Raw genomic sequence first — 22784 nt, 5'->3', positions numbered from 1 at the left:
GGAGAAGGAGATTTCGTTTTTGCATTTTGGAGTTATTGGGAAGAGAGATTGGGTAGTTGCTCCTTGCTTTTGGTCACATGTAGGTTGAAAACTTAAAATGCACATATCTTTGAATAAAAAACTCATATGAAGATTTCAGTATGGGTTTTGTAATGTATTTGTAAAGAGCTTTAACATGGTATCCAAGTTGGGGGGTCCCTTAAATGTGGACATGCTTAGATTTTAGGTCCCTAAATTTTAGGAGTCTCGGATTAGTCTAAAAATGCTAATTCTAAATAAGAGGGATGACATTTTAAAAAATAGTAAGTTTTTTGTTTTGGTGGTGCTCATTAAATTTGGTTGTTTCTATTTTTGATAGTACTTAGCTTGAAAAGGAAGGCCATAGTCACACAAGCTTCCAAGTATTCTACTTGTCACATCGCATGATATGTGGTGGGACACTTGTCTTGTGCTACTCCATTTTCTCTTTTTGCACTACTCTCTCCTTTCCCCGATAAGGAGAGCTACAACAATTGAAGATAGTGTAGAGTTAGGCCCATCCATCTATATCATCATCCTCCACTTCTACACTATTGAATATCCCTATATTTCCTTTTTTTTTTGCTATTGTTTAGTGAACAACAAACTTTTATTACAGCCCTTTCTCCTTGAGGTATTCTTCCATTTCAAGAACAAAAACGAGGCCATATCAATGTATTGTGAATCAATGATGGAGAAAGGCTGATTTTCTCTCTTTCTACTCGTTTCTTGTAAGAAATCTCTTGTTTTATTGCATAGTAAGTAATGCATGTGTATATACATCTTTTCATAATCTTGTGAGAGCGAGAACTACTTCTCACTCTTTGGTTGATTGTAATTGAGCTCTCCCCTAGAGCTCTCCCCTAGAGGACTCGGGTCGAGTAGAAATAAAGTCCTTTAGGAAGGGGGGGCGGGGGAGGGGGGGAAGGGGTTTTGTCCGTATGTAATACTTAATGTTGTCTCCATTACTTTTACATTGGAACGGCTATAAATTGTTGTATTTAGCTTTAAGTATTTATCCTCTCCATTTCTTAAAATATTAAGTCTTGAAAATATATGAATATTATAATTGTTGAGCATACTATGTTGTTTGGGGTGTTTATAAAGATGGCTACTATAAATAGTTGCAATTAGGGAAATTGGCCGACTAGCTACCAAATACGGTGAAAATGCTGGTCGACTTGTCAATTAGTCTTCAATATTGGTCGACTAAGCTCTACTTGGCCAAATTAGCACCCGGTTTGCCACGTGTCAAAAATGAAATGCACTTAATATCATAGTGTAAATACAACTATAAATTGACCGACAAGGCTGCAAAATTGAAATGTAGATGCATTGATTGTTGTCCGATTTTCTTTGTCTCGATTAGGCTTAGCTAGAGCTCATAACCGGGAGATGAATAACATGAATACAAGAAAGGGTAACAAGTCTGGCAGATTTCTAGCATAAGTATTGTTACATATTGTGTTTCTTTGTCCGACCAGGCTGACTTACTTGTTGCTCTTGCTCGATGGCCATTTGCCTACTCGCTACTTGTCCAGGAAATGTTTATTTAACAATAGGGGCCTCATTTCTTCCTTGATACAAAGGTGCAGCTGTATCCCAAGTATCTTTAGTTGTCTTGCATTAGCAAATGTGTGGGTTTCTAGTATGTTTAATAGATAATGCAATCAAGCTATGAGCCTTTGCATATTTGCCATCTCAACGAATCTGCTTAGTAGTTGGTGTGGTGGTGTTCTAGCATTAACTGCAATGGAATTGGAGCCTACAACTTCTCAACACCACCTGTTTTTGGTGTGCTTACAACTTCCATAGCCACAACAAGGTGTATATCAATTTGTTGCATAATGTTTCACAACCCTTCTGCAAACCCCATCGTTTTCTCTTTCCTGTGAGAAGGTGTCCCCTTGTTCCAAAGTTCTCTTGATTCTGCATGTCATTATAGAATTAAATATCTGTTAGGCAAAGGCTGCAGTAAGTTGTTATAAACAACAAAAACAATTGAAGGCAAAGCTTGAAACTTTTTGTAGATTGCTTTTCTACAATGAATTAACTAGTGGAGAACTTGTATTGAGCTACGAAATGCATTCTATGCTGATTAGCCACTTAAACAGCCCCAAAACAAGCTTAATTTCATGAAAACCCTAAAAGGGGGAGTGGTTCGAGAGAGTTTAGTGAAACTCTAATTTGGGAGGGTCCATCCTCATCTATAAATAGACAAACTGCCCCCATTCAGCCTGAATCCCATTTGTGCAGGTTTCTCACCCTTGAGTGCAAATTTTAGCCATTAGTCCACACACATGTAGCTGTCCAGCCTTAGCGACTGTGCCACACCTTCCTTTGCATCTAGCGCTTCTCCATCAGCATTGGCGACAATTTTTTGACCCTCCTCTGCTTACGTTTGGAGCTGCTTGACCTTGGCGACTGCATCTTCAGCTTGTGTTTGGTGCCTCCATATCAGGCGACAGCTGCCAACCCACTTTCTGTCAGAGTGAAGCAGTGTGGAAGCGTATGAGCAAGACAAAGAGTAAATAGGGAGAGGAGAGAGAGTAAAAAACAGTGGAACGCTGAAAATCCGCAGTGAAGAATGCTGTATAAGGATACAAATATGTACATGGGTTTAGAGAGTATTTCAGTGTATGTCTCCACCTCGAAGATCTCACACTTCGTGAACCCTGAGGGTAGTCTCCATGGTTTGCAGCTTGGAAAACTGAGAGCACAACTCACCAAGTGTGTGGAAACTGGGGCCAATAAATAGGCCACAAATAATACATCAAATAATGTAGGTTGGCTACATTAAATGCAGTCGACTGGATAAAAACAGTCCAATCTGCTATAGTCCAACCTGTTGCAGGCTGTTCAATTTGCCATGTGTCCTGTCACCTGCCGATGTTAGCTGCCTGCCATGTGGATTGCTTGATGCAGATGTGGAAACTACTCAGATCTGTACTTTCTTTGCCAATCTCTAACACCCCCTCTCAGATCCTAGACATGGCAGAAAGCTAAGGGATCTGGAGTGCTGTTGAAGTAAAGGTTGTGGAAGTGCCTTCGTAAACAAGTCTGCAAGATTGTTCTTTGTCTTGCAGTAGACTAGGGCAATAGTCTCATCCATAATCTTCTCCCGAATGAAATGGTATTGGATCTCAATATGCTTCGTCCGAGCATGAAATATAGGGTTCCTAGCCCAGGCAGTGCAACTCTCATTGTTGCACTGAAGAATAGTAGGACCTTGCTGCAAGGGTAGCCAAGCTCCTCCAAGAGCCTGTGAAGCCACACTGTCTCACATGTAGTAGAAGATGCCGCCTGATACTCTGCCTTAGTCAAAGATAGGGCAACTGTGGGTTGCTTCTTGCTGCTCCATGAAATAGCACCAACGTCGAAGGTAAAGCAATAACCTGTCGTGGATCGCCGACTATCCACATCACCAGCCCAATTTGAGTCACTCCAATCTGTTATGTACCAAGTCTGTAGCACTTGTACCGCCTGGATAGTAGATCCCAAGATCCGGTGTCCCTTGTAGGAACTGCAAAATTCTCTGAGGAGCTTGCCAATGCACCATATTGGGTTCACTCATGAACCTGGCTAGCACACCTATAGCATAACATAAGTCAGTATGAGTATTGAGAAGCTAGATCAAGGAACCAACTAACTGCCTATAACAGAGGCCGAGGACACAAATCTTGTGCGCCGAAAGCAAATGGTATCCCAAAGTTGGCACATAAAGCACCTTGGATGTATGAGCACCATTTGTCCATCTGGAATAAGATGCATGTCACTCGTGGCCCCGTCCCTGAATAGGGATAGAAGAACTATCACCAATGAGAATTAGGCCATGTGAAAGCGGCAAATGAGCAACACCTGTTGAAGGAGTCATGTGCGGTGAGGCTTCACTGTCAACAATCCCCTCTCGAGTATATGGGTCTACCAATGTAGCATCAGAGGCCTTTAGGATCAATTTCTCAACCATCTCCAAGTGGAGGAAAGTGGCTGATGAGGGAGCAGCCACACCGCTCCGGAATGCTAGGAAGATTTCTCCTTTTTCTTTTCCTCTTCTCCTTGTCGAGGCAATCTTTCTTCCAGTGACCTGTATTGCCACAAATGGGATAAGTCGACTCCTTTTCCTTGTCCTCCTTCGATTTGTCCTCCTTTTTTTGGTCTTTTTCCTTCTTTTGAGAAGATTGACCAACCATTGAACTAAGGCCTTAGATTTAGATGCATTGGCCCCTTTCAATTGCTCCTCTTGGTCCAAGTCCATAGGAATCAACTCCTCCCACACTGAAGAGTCTCAGACCCCCCTGAAGCAATCAAGGTGGAATAAAAGCCACTGAAACAGGGCGGTAACCATGAAAGAAGAGTTATCACCGTGTCTTCAGAAGTGAACACTTTCCCTGCATTTTGGACCTGTATCTGAAGCTGCCTCAGCTTGTTAATATGCTCCCGTATAGAAGATGACTTGTTGACACTCATGGTCCTCATCTGCACTTCCAAAGAAACTTGTTTCATGATGGTCATACAATTATACATCTGATCAAGCTTGAGCCATATCTCGCGGGCCACCATCAAATGCTCAATATGAGAGATAACAGTTGTGTTGCATGAGAAAAATAAAAACGAGTGAATGCGAGCATTGAGTTTGTCCCAATGTGCATTAGCCTCTGTCAACTCCATCTTATCATTGGAAGAGAGTCTAGACTTGTCTCGGGAAGGAGGGAGATGAATAGCCTCCATTACAAGTTTCGCCAAATCATAGAACTCCAAAATGGCAAGCATCATTACCCGCTAGATGTGGTAGTTCTCGCATATCAAGCTTTTGATCTAATGGAAGTGCCTATAACAACAGAGGCACCTTTCGGTCCATGATCACTTGAAACTCTATCTCGGTCTTAGAAGACATCTTCACCTACAATGCCTGCACAAAACACAAAAAGCATTGCCCTCTGACTGTGTGAAAGCAGCCTGCTAGAGCTCTTCATTGCTCCTCCTGCTCCTTCTTCACCTGTTGCGGAGGTGATGAAAATGTAAAATCTGCACTTGAAGGCCCATACGTAACCTTCTTCCTTCTCTGCTAACGGCAAAAATCGGTAGTAGCTTCAGCTAATCTACTCCTTTCTTGTACACCCACGCTTGGCTTAGCCTTGTTTTGATGCGCAGCCCTCCTGCCCACCCTTGAATGTTGAAAATGCAGCCTTCTGTCGTGCTGAAATCTCCTCTTTAGGTAAGTCCATTGTAGTCCTTCAATGCTCTGATACCATGTTAGAGCGAGGCAAAATAGAGAGAGTAAAAAATAGTGGAACGTAGAAAATCTGCAGTGAAGAATGCTGTATAAGGATACAAGTATGTACACGGGTGCAGAGAGTATTTCTGTGTATGTCTCCACCTCGAAGATCTCACACCCCGTGAACCCCGAGGACAATCTCCATGGTCTGCAGCTTGGAAAACTGAGAGCACAACTCACCAAGTGTGCGGAAACTGGGGCCAATAAATAGGCCACAAATAATACATTAAATAATGCAGGCCGGCTGCATTAAATGCAGCCAACTGGACAAAAATTGTCCGACCTGCTGCAGGCTGTCCAACCTGCCACGCAGACCTGCCATGTGTCTTGTCGCTTGCTGATATCAGCTACCTGCCACGTGGACTGCCTGATGCAGCTGCTGGAAATTGCTCAGATCTGCACTTGCCTGTCTAGATGCCAATCTCTTACACTTCCACACCTGTCTTGCTTGCGTTTGGTGCTCCAGGCCCGTCTGACACTTGCGTTTGCTGCATGCTCTTCATCCTACACTTTGACTTGTGGTCACAAACTTGGGATCCGTCTCCGGTGGATGTCACTCTCCAACACACTGCTCTACCCTTGGGCACATTGTATACTCTTACATTCATTTACTTTAGAGTTATTTTCTTTCTATCCCTTTTTCTATTTGTGTTTAAGTTTTGAGTTTTACTTTCTGTGTCTGTGTTTGTCTTGTTGTGCTTTTGTCGTGGTCATACACTTTATGTTTCCTCAATGCAAACCTTAGCGATGCCTCCACAGTCTTCTTCACATGGTATTAGAGCTGATGCTCTTATAAAGAGTATCTTGCGGATATTGTGGAGTGCTAGTCTTTGCACGAGGCACATAGTACACAACTCATAACCGAATCACAATGTCATGGACACCTTCTCGTTACCCCATGATGACTTATTAGGCTTCTTCATCACTGGAGGCCCTAAGGAGGCATTATGGACTCAACAAGGAAGACGATACTCCACATTCACCCTCACCATCACCCTCTATGTTTACACCTATACCAAATATTCCAGATTTCATTAATCTCACAGAGGAGGAGTTTGAGGAGTACCTACACAACAAGTATGGACCAGAAGACATCCCTTCTTCTAGTTTTGCTACTCCTTTCAGACCGGTTGGTGAGGTTGGCAACCTTTCTGATCATGGAGGCAATATGACATTTGAGAGAACTAGCAATCCATCTTTATCATCTTGGCCAGGCCCTATGTTAGGTTCGTACAACCCTTTTGAGTTGTTTGAATTAAAACCCTTTTTTGTTTTGCCTTTTGGTGTGTAGGATTTGGATGGTCAAATGTATGTAAATCTTAATAGAGGGGGCCAAGAAGCAGACATGTATCATTAGGTATACCTACATCTTCTGTTTCATTTGAGAAAAGTTGATTACTCTTCTTCTCTCCCTCCCATTTCACCTTCTTTTCTTGAAGCCATATCACACTCATTTCAAAACCTTGGCTTACATTCTACACACGCCTCTACTACACTAGGAGTTGGACCTTGTGTCTCCGCTCCTAGCAAATTCTCATTCTCTATTCCATATTTGTACTTCTCTCCCACTTCCCATCAAGGTGCCTCGTTAGGGGGCATTCCACCTCTTAACATTGTCATCTACCCTTTTCCATAAGCCATTATGCACTATGGGACTTCGTTACAGGGAATGACACCCTCTAACATAGTTCTCTCTGCCTTTCCTCATGTAGGCACCTCTTTTTTCACTAGGACGGCTGTGATGGGCATTCCCCTCACTACCCCCAGCTACACACATACCATGACTTCTTAGATGCAGGGATTTCCATCCTTTGCTTATGGTGCGTCATCACACTTTCCATGAGTCACTCCTACGCAAGGCTTTCCATCCTCCGCTCCATGCATCCCTATCTCTTCACCATGGGGTTCTCATGCGGTGACAATGCCCATACCGTCGTCTTGTGTAAACATTTGGATCCACCGTGCATACTTCTTGTATGCCTGGTGGGTACTCTGGGATCCATTCCCAAGGTGTACTCCTTACCCCATAGTACCTACTCTATCCACCTTATCTGAGTACTACCACTCCTGTTGCCTCGGCCAAGAATGCCTTCACGGACAAGACTCGTTTCAACGGGTCTAATTTCACTTCTTGGTTAAACTATATGCAGTAAGTGCTTGAGTTTCAGGGTCTTTGGAACCTCATTGTTGGTCTTGAGCCTATGCCTGACCCTCAACTAGCCCACCCTGATTACATCTGTCAATGACGAGCTCGCAATGTCACAGCCAATGTTGAGTTGATGCAGGGTTTGCTTCTTCAGTTTCACTCTCAATTTATAGCACTTCCCTCTTGCATCGGAATGTTGGAGTCATCTCATCGACCGCTATGCGGCTAGAGATTATACTTGGCGTATAAACATCGACTATTAGCTTCAGGAGTTTTCCATTAAGGAAGGGGATGATTTGAAGGTTAAGTTGGCCGAATATCGGTGGTTACTAGGCGAGCTTGCTACTACTAGCTCTCCAAAGTTAGATGATGATCAGGTCACATTCTTCTTGAACAAGTTTTTTGACAAATACTTTTATTTTATCAAGCACATTATCTCATTGTGTAGCTTGCCGACCTTCTACAAGTTTGAATGTTAGTTTTTGCATTATGTGATGTTGCATGATCAAGTCCACAAGAAGTCCTCTACTCACATCTATTCAGAGGGGTGAGGGTTGGTTGTCTCTTCTTGGGAGCAAAAATCACCAGTGGCAAAAACTTGCAAGATGCGCAGGAAGCCAAAACAAGGGTGACACCACTTTCTCCGACAGAAACAAAGAACCACGACCCCTTCAGTAGTAAATTCCTAAGAAAAATAGGTTTTTCACACACTGCTAGAGGTCGGGCCATGTGGATGAGGAGTGTTGTACCAAGGCCCAAGGTTTGCCACCTAGAAGACCACAACTGACTACTTCGACTACATAGTCTAGTAGGGCTATATCTCTTGCTGTTGCCCCATTTGCTCCTTTAGCCTCCATGACTACTGAACATGTAGCACACGAATAGCCTCAGTGGAGCCATCCTTCCCTACTCCTGAGGGGTTGGCTGATTGGTCTACTAGCACCGATCCCATTGCACTTTATGCATCCACATCACATTTTCCTTCTTCTAGGACTACCGCACCACCTCGTTAGGCATTTCATTGGCAACTATATGTTAGTGGACATGTGCGATGGTGGCCATCCTCATAGCTTTTTCTCATTATCACACTCTTAGGACTTTAGGCTATAGAGTCGGGCCCATAGGAGTCTTGTCTTTTTCTCTTTCATTCTTAAGTTTTCCACTGTATTTACACACACAGACATTTGCATTATTGCACTTGTTCATTTCATTACTTTTTCATTTTAGTTTTGTTTTTCAAGCATCTCACTACTGATCTCTGTGATTGCAGATCTTGCTCTCTTTTGCAGAATTTGTTTTCAATGTAGGGCTAATATATAGGTTTATCTAGTCCTACCTGGGCTGGAGACATGGGATGTGCGCCATTCCCTTCATGGTTTCATCTTCCTAGGAGTTTTGCTCTTTAACGAGTACGGAGGCTTCTCCTCCCAAGGCGGATTGTATAGCATCTCTCTGGATGCTATCATGGCGGTGACTTCTATCTCACTCTTCGAGTCAGGATGCTTCTTCTCATTATGGTTCTCGGCACCACATGAAGACCAACATTTGACTCTTCCTCCTTTGGCGTCGCCATTCAAGGTTGAGAGGGGGTTCCTACCCTTCTTGGTATTCCACAAGTTTTGGCACTTGTCTTCGATATCGGCCTTTCCCCCTATTGTACTTTCACCCTTTGCATAGCATGATTTCATCATCTTCGTACTGGGGCGCTTGGGCAAGTAAACAATTTCCCCAAGAGGGGCACTATCCAAGTGGCACATGCTGTATGAGCATTTCACAACATGTAGCACACTCATTGTGCAGAGGACCACTAGATAGATCCTAAGTTGTTTCCATTGGCAGTTTGTATACCACCCCCCATTACTTCATCACGATTCCCTTGTCATTGACATCCTCGAGTGGATGGGTAGCTTGTCTATTTTGTGATGGGTTGGACCTAGCCATTCCTTCTCATTCTCCTATCTTTTTGTTAATTGATCGCAAACCATCTCTCCCTTAAAAAATAAATAAAAAATAAAAAAATCAAAGTCATTGTAGTTCCATTTGCCTTTGTAGGGCTTGGTAGGCCATTGGGCAGCTGAGGAGCACCCTTTGTCCGATGCCTTGTCCTCTTTGGGGTGACTACTTGATCTCCCTTGGTAAGATACCCATCACCTCTGTAGGTTTGGTAGGCCACTGGGCAGCCATTGTGCACCCTTTGTCCAATGCCTTGGCTGCTTTGGGATGAGATGCCTTATGCAAAATGGGTTGGCCTTCCTTGCTCACCCTATTTTAGGCCTGCGAGGGGGTGTTGAGCTTTCTATGTTGATTAGCTACTTAAATAGTCCCAAAACAAGCTTAATTTCATGAAAACCCAAAATGGGGAGCGCTTCGAGAGAGTTCAATGAAACCCTAATTTGGAAGGGTCCATCCTGATGCTGCTCTCATTCAGCGTGAATACTGTCTGTGCAGGTTTCTCACCCTTGAGTGCAGATTTCAGCCATCAGTCCACACACACGTGGCTCTCCGGCGTTAGCGACTGTTGCCACACCTTCCTTTGCATCTAGCACTCCTCCATCAGCATTGGCGATAGTTTTCTAACCCTCCTCTGCTTGTGTTTGGAGCAGTCTAACCTTGGGGATTGTAACTTCAGCTTGTGTTTGGTGTCTTCACATCAAACGATAGCTCCTCCACAACAGGCGAAAGCTTCCTTCACATTAGGCGACAGCTGCCAGCCCTCTTCTACACCTATTCTGCTTGCGTTTGGTGCTCTAGGCCCTTTTGACACTTGCATTTGCTGCATCCTCTTCATTCTACACTCCGACTGGTGGTTGTAGACTTGGAATCCATCTTTGGTGGACGTCACTCTCCAACACATTGCTTTGCCCTTGGGCACATTGTATACTATTACATTCATTTACAACATTCATTCACTTGAGAGTTGTTTTCTTTCTATCCCTTCTTTTGTTTGTGTTTGAGTTTTGAGTTTTGCATTTAGGGTTTGAGTTTTGCTTTCTGTGTCTGTGTTTGTCACGATGTGCTTTTGTCGTGGTCATACACTTTGTGTTTCCTCAGTGCAAACCCTAGTGGTGCCTCCATAGTCTTCTTCATACTTGCGAGTGTCGCAAGAGCCATTATGCATTTGAATTGTCCATGTAGTCCATAAACATAATGAGCATTGAAATAACATAGAGACATAATAGCATAGAAGGCTCACATGATCAGTTGAGTGGCAGGTGACTGATGTATGATTCCTTGATGGTTGTATCAATGAAAGTAAGGTTACATGAACAAAAAGCTCAAGCATGACATTACACAATCCTTTCAGCATTTGCATGTCTTTTGCCTTTTGATTCTCAACCCCAAATCAACGGAGGGTACAGATATAGGATACAAACAGTGAGACCCCTCAACGAACAGCCACTTTGATGATGGTGAATTGTGTATAGTGCTCAGGAATTTTGGACAGCCAGAAATAGTTCTTGTGGATAAATGGTCCTCAAGAGGGAAAAAAGGGTTACTGTCTTGCAAAGTTTGCTGGCTGTTTCACTATCCTGACCCCCTACTGTTGCACCGACCTGATTTTCTCCTTTGTGATTGTGCAACCTATGGCTTGCTCTCTGGACCCTGGTTTCAATGTGGACTGTTTTCTGGAGGTTTCCATGTGGATGTGTCTCTGGATAGATCGCCTTTGTACAATGCTTGTACTATTGAGTTGTACACAATGCACGGGCACTTTTGGGGCATTGTTTCACCATCATCAATGGATGTTCCATATTTATTGGGGAATCTTGCTGTTTAGCCTATATTTCTACCCTTGTTAATTTGGACTAATGGATTGAAGATTATTAGACATGCAGATGCTGAAAGCATTCTGCAATGGCATGCTTGACACTTATGTGCTCTTGTGATCTTACTTTGATTTATACAATTGATAAACAATTGCAACCAGTCTAGTGTCTGTATAGGCTTTTAGGTCACTGCCGCCATTACAGTTCTGTTTTCAGGTATTTTATGGATATCTTAGATGTTATAAATGTTTGATGGCTGTAATTTGGCTGTAAATAAAGATGTTGCAACAGTTGTTCTTTATCATTTTTGACAAATATACTAATTTGTATATCTATTTGCAGGCCGATGAAAATAGGTATTTCAATAGTAAAAATAGGGAAGATTTTGTCTTGTCAACTTGCAACGTTTCAAGCAATGAAGATTTGTGCAAGTCAAATAAGGAAGGGACTCTTTCTGACAATACCACTGTTGATTTTGGGCTTATTACTCTCAAGCTACCTGATGGTACAATGCTGCAGCTCACATCAGAGTCCACTGTTTGTTCGCAGTGCATTTCTTTAGTCCCACTGGAAATTCGCAGTCACAAAGGGCTGGAGGTTTTGGAACTGGAACGGAAACTTTTGGGCAGCGGTGCACATCGTGAATTAAGCACCAAATTAACAATCCGTTCACAAGATATGATAGCATGTGATTTGATGACATTGGAGAAGCTTTCGTCCAGTGTTTTCGTTGATGTATTTCAATTGCAAGGCCTTGTTGCACGTCAAGGTATGTGCATCTGATCCATTGAACCTTTTAGCTTCTCATAGTTTTGTAATGAGTTGGTTCTATTGCAGAATGAATTAAGGTGCCACTGCATCTTGTCACAAGTTAACAATGTAGTAAGGATTTTACCTTTAATGATACCATCTACAGAAAATAAATGTGACAAGTTAGGTAGATAACACGACCATTCAAAGACAAGAAAGGATATTGGCGCATAGAAGAGGATCTCAAAGCCAGAAATAAAAACTAAACCGCATTTTGAGTTGTTTGTTTGGCAAACATGCATGGAAGGTACAGTCTTATCTTGTTGTGGGATGGTATAAATTAGTGTTAGATAAAGTGATGCTTGATACGATTTTACTTGACTATTGTTGGGCTTGCAAAATTGGACTTTGTATAGCAGCAAACTCTTGAATTCAGCACCTCCAATGGTTGTCACAATTGAGTTTTGCCGAGAAACTTTGGGAAATGGTTGGGAAATGAGAAAGAGCAAAGGAGAGAGAAATCTCCGATTTCTATTGTGAGAAAGTGTGCAAATTTTTGCTGCTCTGCTCTATGATTTCTATCGTGAGAAAGTGCTCAAATTTTGTTGATACCCTATTTGAAATGGTTGAATGATTGAAGTCCACCATCAAAAGGGGCTCCACATGTCGTAGCTTGCCCCTCTAGGCACCAAAATTGCTATCGCCTACTTGTAGAAAGCCTATAGGGGTTGTCACTTGCCTCTAATGGTCCCTTGATCAGTTGGCAGCAACTCTTTGACAGTCTCCAATGGGCGGAAAATTGTAGTAGCTCTCATCTCCTCTCCCAACCTCCAAAATGTTGGAATTCGCCCCCAATTTGCATGGGAAGGTTTACTAAGCAGCAACCATCTAATTAGATTTTTAAGCCATTTAATTAATTTTAAAGTTAATAATTTTAAAAATTAGTATTAGCATTTATTCCTGCCTAGAAAATTTAAGGTGCCTATCCACAATTAAATTGGCTAGGCCATTTTGACCTCCCAAGTGGTCATGTGTATTAATTGACCCTTGAACTAGCATTAGTTAGATACTTGTTGGGCAATTAAATATCCTAGGTCAAAACTGGCACCAGACAACCACATAGTACCTGACCAATATAACTTATGATACCTTTGGACTTTGATACCCTTTAATATCTCAGGGTACTTAGCCCATCATTGTGACTTAATTGATTTTCACATCAGAAGTGCACTTTACATGTGCACATTTCATTAATGCCTAAGCCAGAACAATTGTCTCCCAATTGCACTATAGTGACCATTGGAAATGCATGCATGCATCATAGTCAAACAACATGTGCACCTATTGCTTAACCATAATGAATCGTGAGGGCTCAAAATTTTGGATGAGAGACTAGCTTTTTTGGGATTTTGTTTAGTTATTGAACTCTGTCAATCTAGTATCTATTCTTCTCTTGAGAGTTGATTATTATATGACATTAGTCTCATTTATGAGTTTATGACATGTTATGATTCATTTTGGATTTTGACATTTTGTTAATTTGTTTTGAAGTGAGAATTATGATGTTGCAACTAGACTTAGTTGATATTGTGCATAGACTATTTACATGTTTATTTCAATTTTTTATTTGTGATACATATGAATCATAATGTTTTGAGTTATAAATTATAGTATAGCTTGTCCAAAGACTAACTTTGACATAAGTGACAAGTCAATAATGGACATGGATATATTATCACTCAAGCTCAATTGCCATTTTTTTGTTTAAGAGAGAGTTCCATAGAGCTTTAGAACCTCTTGTCCTAGTTAAAAGTATAAAAAATCCCTATAAAAAAAAACCCGTGTTTCTTATTTTACCCCCTCGTGATAGAAACTTACGAAATACGTTTCAAACGTTTCATTTCTAAATGCTTTTAACGTTTTTGGCTACTATGGCATTTTTTGCTATTTATAGCAAATGGGCTAGTTGGGGCAAATCATTTTGCTCTTTCTTTTGCAGGTGCACAGTTTGACTTCAGTGTTCTCCTTCGTCTCTGGTACTGCCTTTATCATCAGTCTAATCTGGTGCTCTCACTGACGCTTTGGGCTGTGTGTAGAGACTGATCAGTTCATCATTGTATTCAACATTTTTCTACATTCAATGTAGATTTCTCTTTCATTCTTATAGTCTTTTCTCTTTTCCTTTTGCTCTCCATGTTCATATTCCTCTTCCATTGCGCACTCTCACATGGTATCATTGCCTAAATGAGGACATGGAGGTTTCCTTTAGCGAAGACTACCGTATTGTTGAAAACACAATTTTCAGTGTATTGTTTGCTGCAATAAACTTAGGTTTTTGGCGCTTTATAGGTGCTTTCGACAAATGTGGGACATCTATTACTATTTTCTTGTAGGTGTAGCTGATTATACTTCCCATTCAGGCTCCTCTAAACAACAAATTTAATGTGTTTGCAAGTCTAGAGACATGGAATATCACCAGTTCCAAGGCTTTGATGACTTAGATGAGGAATCTATTTATACTCTCTCTATAGTTGCGAAGGGTTTCGGAAGCATGAGGTATGAAAGGAGTTTCATAGGTTCCATATGAGTTTCATAAAATGTTAGAAGCGGGTTTCATTTGAGATGAAAAAAAGTATGAAAGTTTTATATACATATATATAGATGAAATCAGTCTTCTTTCTTAGATAGGGTGGTACTAACTTGATTTAACACTAATTATAGGAAGTGAAAAATTTACATAAATTGAAATACATACTTTACGACTTTAATCTTTGGCAAAGGATAGTTTGTTGGCTCTAAAACTAGGCTCTCTTGTAATATTTTTAAAACTTTTATTACAAATGGATGGAGTACAATAAACAGAAATTGCTAGATTTTGAGAAAATTGAGGGTTTTGTGTGTTTTTATGGTTCTTATAGTGCTCGTATAGGGTCATATAGAGTATAATGCTAGTTCTTGATTCATGCAAGATTAACATGTTTGAAAATTAGAAAAATCAATAATAAATAAAGCAAAAATCAAGAAAAATAGATTTTACATAAGGAAAAACTATAAAAAAGTGTGTATTTATCACTTTCCATACACGAAAAACAAATTAAAAAATACTATTTACACCTATCAATGCAAGCAAAACCTTAAATGGTAGGGGAAAAGGGGTGTAGGGAGTTAAGAATTCATTGAAATGCTGATTTTATGCTTACTTGACATATAGGATTCGTTTAGTTTAAGTCCAAGAAAGGCAGTAGCACAAATTATTTTGGTGATGCCTTAGCAACGACGCAGTGCGTTAGTGGAATGAAATCATGAAAATAATTGTTTATGCACGTTTCAGTCAATCTCTACTGTAAACCCTAATTTACAGCAGAAATTAGGGTTTGATAACTATCTCAGGATGTGTGCTCAAAATTGAGAGCCTAGAACTTGGATTCCGACAGTTGAAATTAAGGAATTTCAGGGAGATTTAAGAGGCCAACTAATCAAGATCAAATTTGGACTAAATTTGTCTTTCAAGGAGCAAGATGCAGACTACTCCTTGAGCAAACGAAGGGGCAAATTGGTTTGGAGGCTTGTCGGTCAGTTTTGATAGCAAGATGCGCTTGGATTAACACAGGAGATCATAGGATCTCAATCTTTTCATTTGGTGGCTCAAATTGCTGAAAAATACTGAGGTAGCTCGAGAGATGGTTGGAAGAAGAGAGAGAATGCTATAGAGAAAGAAATTTTAGGGTTTCATCGTGAGAAATGCTGAAAAACTGTTGTTGCCCTACTCAAACAGCCATAGAAGTTATCACCTATAGTTTGGGACCACCTGAAAGATTGCTGCCCTTTCTTGTATGCTATCACTTGCACCAGAAGGACCTTGGGCTGCTGCCATCTACTCTTGGAAGACTCTAAACTGCTGGCACATGTTGTAGGATTAATCCTTGGTGGTCGCAAATCACATCAGCAGTCTCTCCTTGCTTTCTAATACCCTTTTTAATTCTCACAATGGTTGAAATAGATTTCTACTAGCCTCTAAAAACGTTTTTTTCACTTGCATTATTTGGAAAATTAATTTAATAAGTTGGATAATGCTGAAAAATGGGATTAGAAGGTTGCCACTTGGCAAAACTTGCCCATGCAAGTGAAAAAACGTTTTTAAGAGTTGGGGGAAGTTTATTCTAGTCATTATGAGAGAGGAGGGGGCTATTAGAGAGCAAGGAGAGACTGCTGATATGATTTGTAGCCACCAGAGATCAATCCTATAGTATGTGATAGTAGTTTGTGGAGCCCTCCAGAAGTAGGTGACATCAGCCCAAGGTCCTTCTGGTGTAGGTGACAGTATATAGGAGGGGGCAATAGTCTTTTTGGTGATTCTAACCTGTAGGTGACAACTTCCATGGCTGTTTGAGTCCGGCAGCAGTAGTTTCTTAACATTTCTCGCGATGAAACTCTAAAATTTCTCTCTTCTATAGCATTCTTTCTCATTCCCCAGTCATCTCTTAAGTTGTTTTAGCATTTTCCAGCAGTTTGAGCCATCAAAGAAAGAGATTTCCGTCAATCTTTGTTGTAAACCCTAATTTACAACAAAATTTAGGGTTAGATGGCCACCTCGAGATGTGTGCTCAAAATTGAGGGCCTAGAACTTGAATTCCAGCAGTTGAAATTGAGGAATTTTAGGAAGATTTAAGAGGCTAGCGAGTCAATATTAGATTTGGGCTGAATTTGTCTTTTAAGAAGCAGGATGAAGATTAATTCTCGGGCAAACGAAGGGGCAAATTGGTTTAGAGGCTTGCTAGTCAGTTTTGACAACACAAGGCTTTGGATTAGTGGGAAAGATCAGAGGATCTCAGTTGTACTTCATCCATTTGCAATAAAGTTAAAAAAATACCACAAGGGGTGGCAATTTTGGGCCAATAGGCTCTCATTGTCCAATATTAAAGTGATAAAGTATGCATTTCAGTTTATATGAATTGTTTACTTGCTGTAATTAGTGTTAAATTAGGTTAGTTTCACCCTATTTGAGAAGGAAGGTTGGCTTCATGGTTCCATTGCTTGGATATCGATGCAAGTGGGAAAAACGTATTTAGGGGCTGGTGGAAGTCTATTGTAGCCATTGTGAGAGAGGAGGAGGTTGTTAGAGAGTAAGAAGAGATTGCTAATGTGATTTGCAGCCACCAGGGATCAGTGCTACAGTATATAATAACAGTTTGGAACCCTCCAAGAGTAGGTGACAACAACCCAAGGTTCTTCTAGTGTAGGTGATATCATACAAGAGGGGGTAACGATCTTTTGAGTATCCCTGAGCAGTTATTGACCCTTAGATTGACATTAATACTAGTCTCTAATGTCACCATTGACATTAGTGGCCAATAAATTGGTCTAGGTCTAAATCTGATACCAGGTACCACCTAGTACTTATAAAGCATAACTTATTACAGCTTTTGCCTTCTTATTGGATACTTATGAGAGGAGATTTTGTTGCAAAACATGGTTGAACAAGAAGAGAATGGATTATGGGGAAAGGAAGAAGAACAAGAATGAAACCATAGTGGCATGAAAGAGACTTGATTGATTTGATGGTTGCAAATACATTGTTTTATAGCTTTCTAGCTTGGACACATTTCTGTCTCTTTGCTTATGGGATATAACATTTTACATGTGCTTGTAGTACAGCCTATAGTACCATACATTTTAATACCTTCTCTTAGTGCTAGCTTACTTTGTGAACCAAAGATTTTATCGAGTTTTTTCCATGCTTCTTTTCCCTTTTTTATGCCCAAAATATGGAGTATATTGCTTGAAAGGCTACATGTAATAATTCCTAATGCTTTATTATTTTTTCTCCTCCATTGTGGGTCATTAGGATTTTCCGCTTCTTCAAATAACGTGGAACTGGTCTATGACTCACATAAAGCAGTAGTCCCTTCAATTTAATACCTGGTCTTTTCACATATACACAAATAGAGACCTCACTCCCTCACTCAACACTAGATTGGCCCCGAAGACCGACGCCCCTCTCGGTTTTTCTTTACTAATTAAAAGATGGAAAGTTACAAAAATGAAATGTTCCAAAATACAAAATCTATGAACAGTTGGCTTTCATCTTTTCTGAGTAAATCTTAGCTGCATAAGGACAGTACAGCATATCCAGAACAACATCCCTTTTTGAGTAAATTTCAGCTGCATAAGGACAGTACATCATATCCAGAACAACATCCCAAGTAAGGAAAACAGTTTCTGTAAGCATAACTCAATAATTCAATTGTAGAATTGCAGTTTGCAGAACAGTGTATTTACTGTTTTTCACATGTTTCTTGACCTGTTCTCAGCCTTATTCCATTCCAGATATGTTCCATACGAGTTGGACTACAAACCCTTTGACCCTGACATCATTCCAACAGTAAAACAGTCCCACAAACAACATTAAATCAGAGCTGAAAACACTGGTCCTGTGTGGCGTGGTCATCACTTTCTTTAGTTCCTGCATTGGAGAAGCAATCAATTGCTCTTGAACCTGGACAGTGAGGCTCTTGCCTCAGCAGAAGTGCAAAGAAAACACAGAACTGTACATTCAATGGAATCAGCCCATCATGCAGAGCATTTCCTTTGAGAATAGAGAGAGAGTTGACCAGAGGGAGCAAGCTATATCTCCATACATGAGTTAGAGACGAAGAAGTACTCTCCATAGCTGATGTACTTGCAGCAATCTGCCCTCAGCCCCTGAAAACTTCACCCTCAGATCTGTCCCTCCTGTCTATTACGTTTAAAAAAAAAAAGGCTCTCTCTCTCTTTTGGAAATTTGTGCCCAAATTATGACATATATCATACATGTAACAATTTTTCTATTTAAACGTGCCGGTCTAAAATTCTCCATGATCAGTGCAAAATTTGATCTCGTCATAGACCGGAGATTTAATCATTGTGCAAAAACGAAGATAATGATGTGAACAGATTTTGGGGTCCAAAAATAGTAACTCCCTAAATTTTAGGGATGGTGACCCCTGCATTCCTCAAGTTGTTCTGAGCAACTTTTATAATTGCAATCACAAAAAAAATGTGTAATGTGGCTTAGCTACGGTGACTTTTATTCTGCGAGCGTTCTCATATGTGCATCTTTTGTCTTGGCTAGGCTTATTGTCCTGCACCATCTCTAGTGGCTAAGCATACAATCCCAAACCACTGGCATTCTATTCTTCAGTGCCCATTCAATATGGAACTGGTCCCGAGGCTCAGACAAACCATTAGTCCAATTTGTCCCAATGGTTGTCTCTTTTGGCCATGCAAAGATCCCGGCTTAATCCAAGAGAACTCCGGGGGCAAAAAGCAACAGCAACTAAAGAAAAGAAAAATAAAATACTTATATAAGTAAATAGGAAAAGCAACTGCAAAAAGTATCACCATCTGGTGACATAACCTCCGTAAGTCCTTGCCCATGAGATGATATATGGTTTTCATTTTCCATGTATGCAAACCGTTATCATTAAAATTTGCCACTGTTTTTGTTTTCGACATTTTTAGAGCGGAGAGATCTTATCGATGACTCACACGACAATGTCTAACTCCAATTTACAAATAGAAAGGAGGGTATTTTTGAAGATTACAAGAGAGTTTGATTAATAAGGAAACTTGCATATAATACCCTTTATGCTTTTACTCTATCCGATTTAGCCTTTCACGAGTGTGAATAGCCTTTTGACAAATAATTTGCATAGTTAGTGTAAATAGTACTTGTGCTGAGCTGTTTTAAAAAATGTAGTAGTGTGATGTCAAAATGACTAAGTAACAAGAGAGACACTTTGCGAGGGAAAACAATGTGTACGGCAAATACTGAGAGAGAAAAGAAACATAGAAGATGATGAAAGATGAATCATGCTGATGAAGTAAATCTGATACAAGGGTACCGTAGCACAAAGGAAGCCCTAGAGTATAGGAAGACTGCCAAAGAAGCCTCTGAGTCTGTAAACACAGGATGAGGAGCTATCACCTAGGGATTGGAGACTGCCGTCAAAGGGTGAGGAGCCTCTGAATCTGCAAACGCAGGGATGAAGAGTGGTACCTACGAGTAGGGAGATAACCAATGAAGCCTCCGTTTGCAAACGCAAGCTTCATGAGGAGACGCTAGTTTCTGGGAGTGACACCAGGTGGTGAGGATGAGGCAAATGCTGAAAACGCAGATGAAGATCGTCTCTGGGGGAGTGAAACGCCAGTTGTGGAGTGACGTCAGAAGGGTGGGAAGTAGCCAGGAACCAAACGCAAGGTGCAACTGTCTCTGATGAAGGTGATGCCTGTTGGAGAGAGACGCCAGATGGTGAGGAACCTCCTTGGCAACCAAATGCAAGAAGGTAGAGCCACCAAAAGGGTGGAGGATGATGCCAGATAGGGCGGATGCTGACGCCAAGAGAGTGTGGACTCCAAATGCAAGGTATAGGAGCATAGAAGATGCTGTTGCCAACAATGGAGGATGGACGCAAGTTGAAGAGGAGCACACTGCCACCATAAACTCAACCAACTGGAGATGAAGGCTGGTGCTAGGAGTGTGGAGATGGTGGTGGGAGAGGAGAGAGATGATGGAAGAGAGAGAGTGTCAGAAGACTGACGAAGAGAGAGTGGGAGTGACAATTGAAGGATCAGCCGTGAGGTATGAATGAGAGAGTGGCCTATAAATAGGCACAGTTGGTCTAGGGTGGTGTCCCTTTTTGGGGGCTGCAAACCCTAAATGCAAAATACAGAAACACAAAAATGCAAATTGCGGGTGAAGGGTTTCTCAATACCCCTTCTCAAGCCCTTAAAGGGGAACAAGAGAAGAGTGAGGGGGAGATACAATGCTTTATGCTGAAGAATGCTCATGCAGCAGGTGTCACTTGGACAGTGTCCCTCGTGGGGAAATTGTTCACTTGCCCAAGCGCCCTAAAAGTAGGTCCTCTAGATCTTGGGTATGAGTAGAGGAAATAATTGCTCAAAGAAGAGCTACTCCTTGAAAGTGAAAGGTGGTGGTTTGTGAAGAACTTCATGGCACATAGGGCCCTCTCAGAATCGGAAGGAATAGAACTAGGAACTCCCTTTGAAGCGGAAGAGAAGAACTGGAAGCCCCCTCTGAGGGTGAAGTAAGAAAATCCTCCTTTGAATCCCAGTCTAAGAGAGAGAAAGGGAATCCAACCACTCATGGCTCACGGATTGTGAAGCATCTGATGACGAAGGAAGTGCCACTGGTTGTGCCAAAGAAGGTATTTGGGGCTTGGAAGAAGAAGCTGGAAAGTACCCAGAAGTGGCCTCTTGAACTTGAGTGGAAGAGGGTGGGGAACAATTGCAGGCTCTCAGCAGAGTGGATTGTGGAGGAGATGTGGGCCGTGGAAGCCACTGTACCCGGAAGTGGGTGGGGAAAACCTCTGCGTAGTGGGGCGGTCTCTAGGAGGGCTTATCACCTCGTAGGGTCTTAGAGCCTTTGTGTGCTTGAAAGGACTTAGTGCGGGTTGGTTGCGGCTTATTGCCTTGAGCATAATACTTTGATAGCCGATGTAGAACGATCTCTGTGGCCCAGAAAGGAGAGGTGGCACAAGGAGTGCTTGGTGGAAGATGCATATACTCCGGAGGGGTGGGGAGCAAAGGTCGATGTCGACAGTCTTTGGTGGAATGACTGTTTGTGCCGTAGTAGTAGCATCCAGTAGAAGGGCAGTCTGTGGGTGGAGACGCCATGGTACCGGGGTGGCAAATTGGAGAAGGGAGGGTGGGAGGGAGAAAAAGGATATCTCCCAATGTGCAGCGGAAATGATAGAGAAATCAAATGTTGATGTCGAACCCGCCATCGGTCTTCATCTTCTCTGATGAGGAGGATCTTTGTGGCTCTTTGAGTACCTCTGGCTCTGATACCATGTCAAAATGACTAAGTGACCAGAGAGACAGTAGGGTTTGCGAGGGAAAACACAGTGTGTACGGCAAACACTGAGAGAGAAAAGAAATACAGAAGATGATGAAAGATGAATCATGCTGATGAAGTAGATTTGATACAAGGGTGCCGTAGCACAAAGGGAGCCCTAGAGTGTAGGAAGACTGCCGAAGAAGCCTCTAAGTCTGCAAATGCAGGATGAGGAGCTATTGCCTAGGGCAGGGAGATTGCCATCGAAGGGTGAGGAGCCTTTGAATCTACAAACACAAGGATGAAGAGTGGTACCTACGAACAAAGAGACAGTCGATGAAGCCTCCGTTTGCAAACGCAAGCCTGATGAGGTGACGCGAGTTGTTGGGAGTGATGCCAGGTGGTAAGGATGAGCTAGATGCTGAAAACATAGATGAAGACAGCCTCTAGGAGTGAAACGCCAGCTGTGGAGTGATATCAAAAAGGTGGGAAGCAGCCAGGAACCAAACGCAAGGTGCAACTGCCTCTGATGAAGGTGACGCCTGTTGGAGAGAGATGCCAGATGGTGAGGAACCTCCCTGGCAGCCAAACACAAGAAGGTGGAGCCACCAAAAGGGTGGAGGATGACGCCAGATAGGGTGGATGTTGACGCCAAGAGAGTGTGGACTCCAAATGCAAGGTGTAGGAGCACAGAAGATGTTGTCGCCAACAATGGAGGATGGACACCAGTTGAAGAGGAGCACACTGCCACCATAAACGCAGCCAACTGGAGATGAAGGCTGGTGCCAGGAGAGTGTGGAGATGGTGGTAGGAGAGGAGAGGGAGAGATGATGGAAGAGAGAGAGTGTCAGAAGATTGATGAAGAGTGGGAGTGATGGATTGAAGGATTGGCCATGTGAGAAATGAATGAGAGAGTGCCCTATAAATAGGCACAGTTAGTCTAGGGTGGTGCCCGTTTTTGGGTTTGCAAACCCTAAACGAAAAACACAGAAA

At 41.9% G+C, this 22784-nt stretch overlaps 1 protein-coding gene across 3 annotated transcripts in view; it reads left to right on the top strand.

The window, feature by feature from the left end:
• LOC148033395 (phosphatidylinositol-glycan biosynthesis class X-like protein) overlaps positions 1 to 22784 on the top strand; it is a 36588-nt gene that overhangs the window by 2010 nt on the left and 11794 nt on the right. For all 3 annotated transcript variants that reach the window (XM_087681302.1, XM_087681301.1, XM_087681303.1), the window contains exon 2: positions 11549 to 11975. In XM_087681302.1, coding sequence (XP_087537428.1) covers positions 11549 to 11975 — 427 coding nt within the window. The remainder of the gene's footprint in view (positions 1 to 11548; positions 11976 to 22784) is intronic.

This window comes from Lygodium microphyllum, chromosome 7 (genome assembly GCF_053477565.2).
Source record: "Lygodium microphyllum isolate KBCC chromosome 7, Lygodium_microphyllum_v1.1.10, whole genome shotgun sequence".
Classification (NCBI taxonomy): domain Eukaryota; kingdom Viridiplantae; phylum Streptophyta; class Polypodiopsida; order Schizaeales; family Lygodiaceae; genus Lygodium; species Lygodium microphyllum.
Note: the sequence above shows the minus strand (reverse complement) of the source record. Positions and strands in the feature narration are given on the sequence as shown.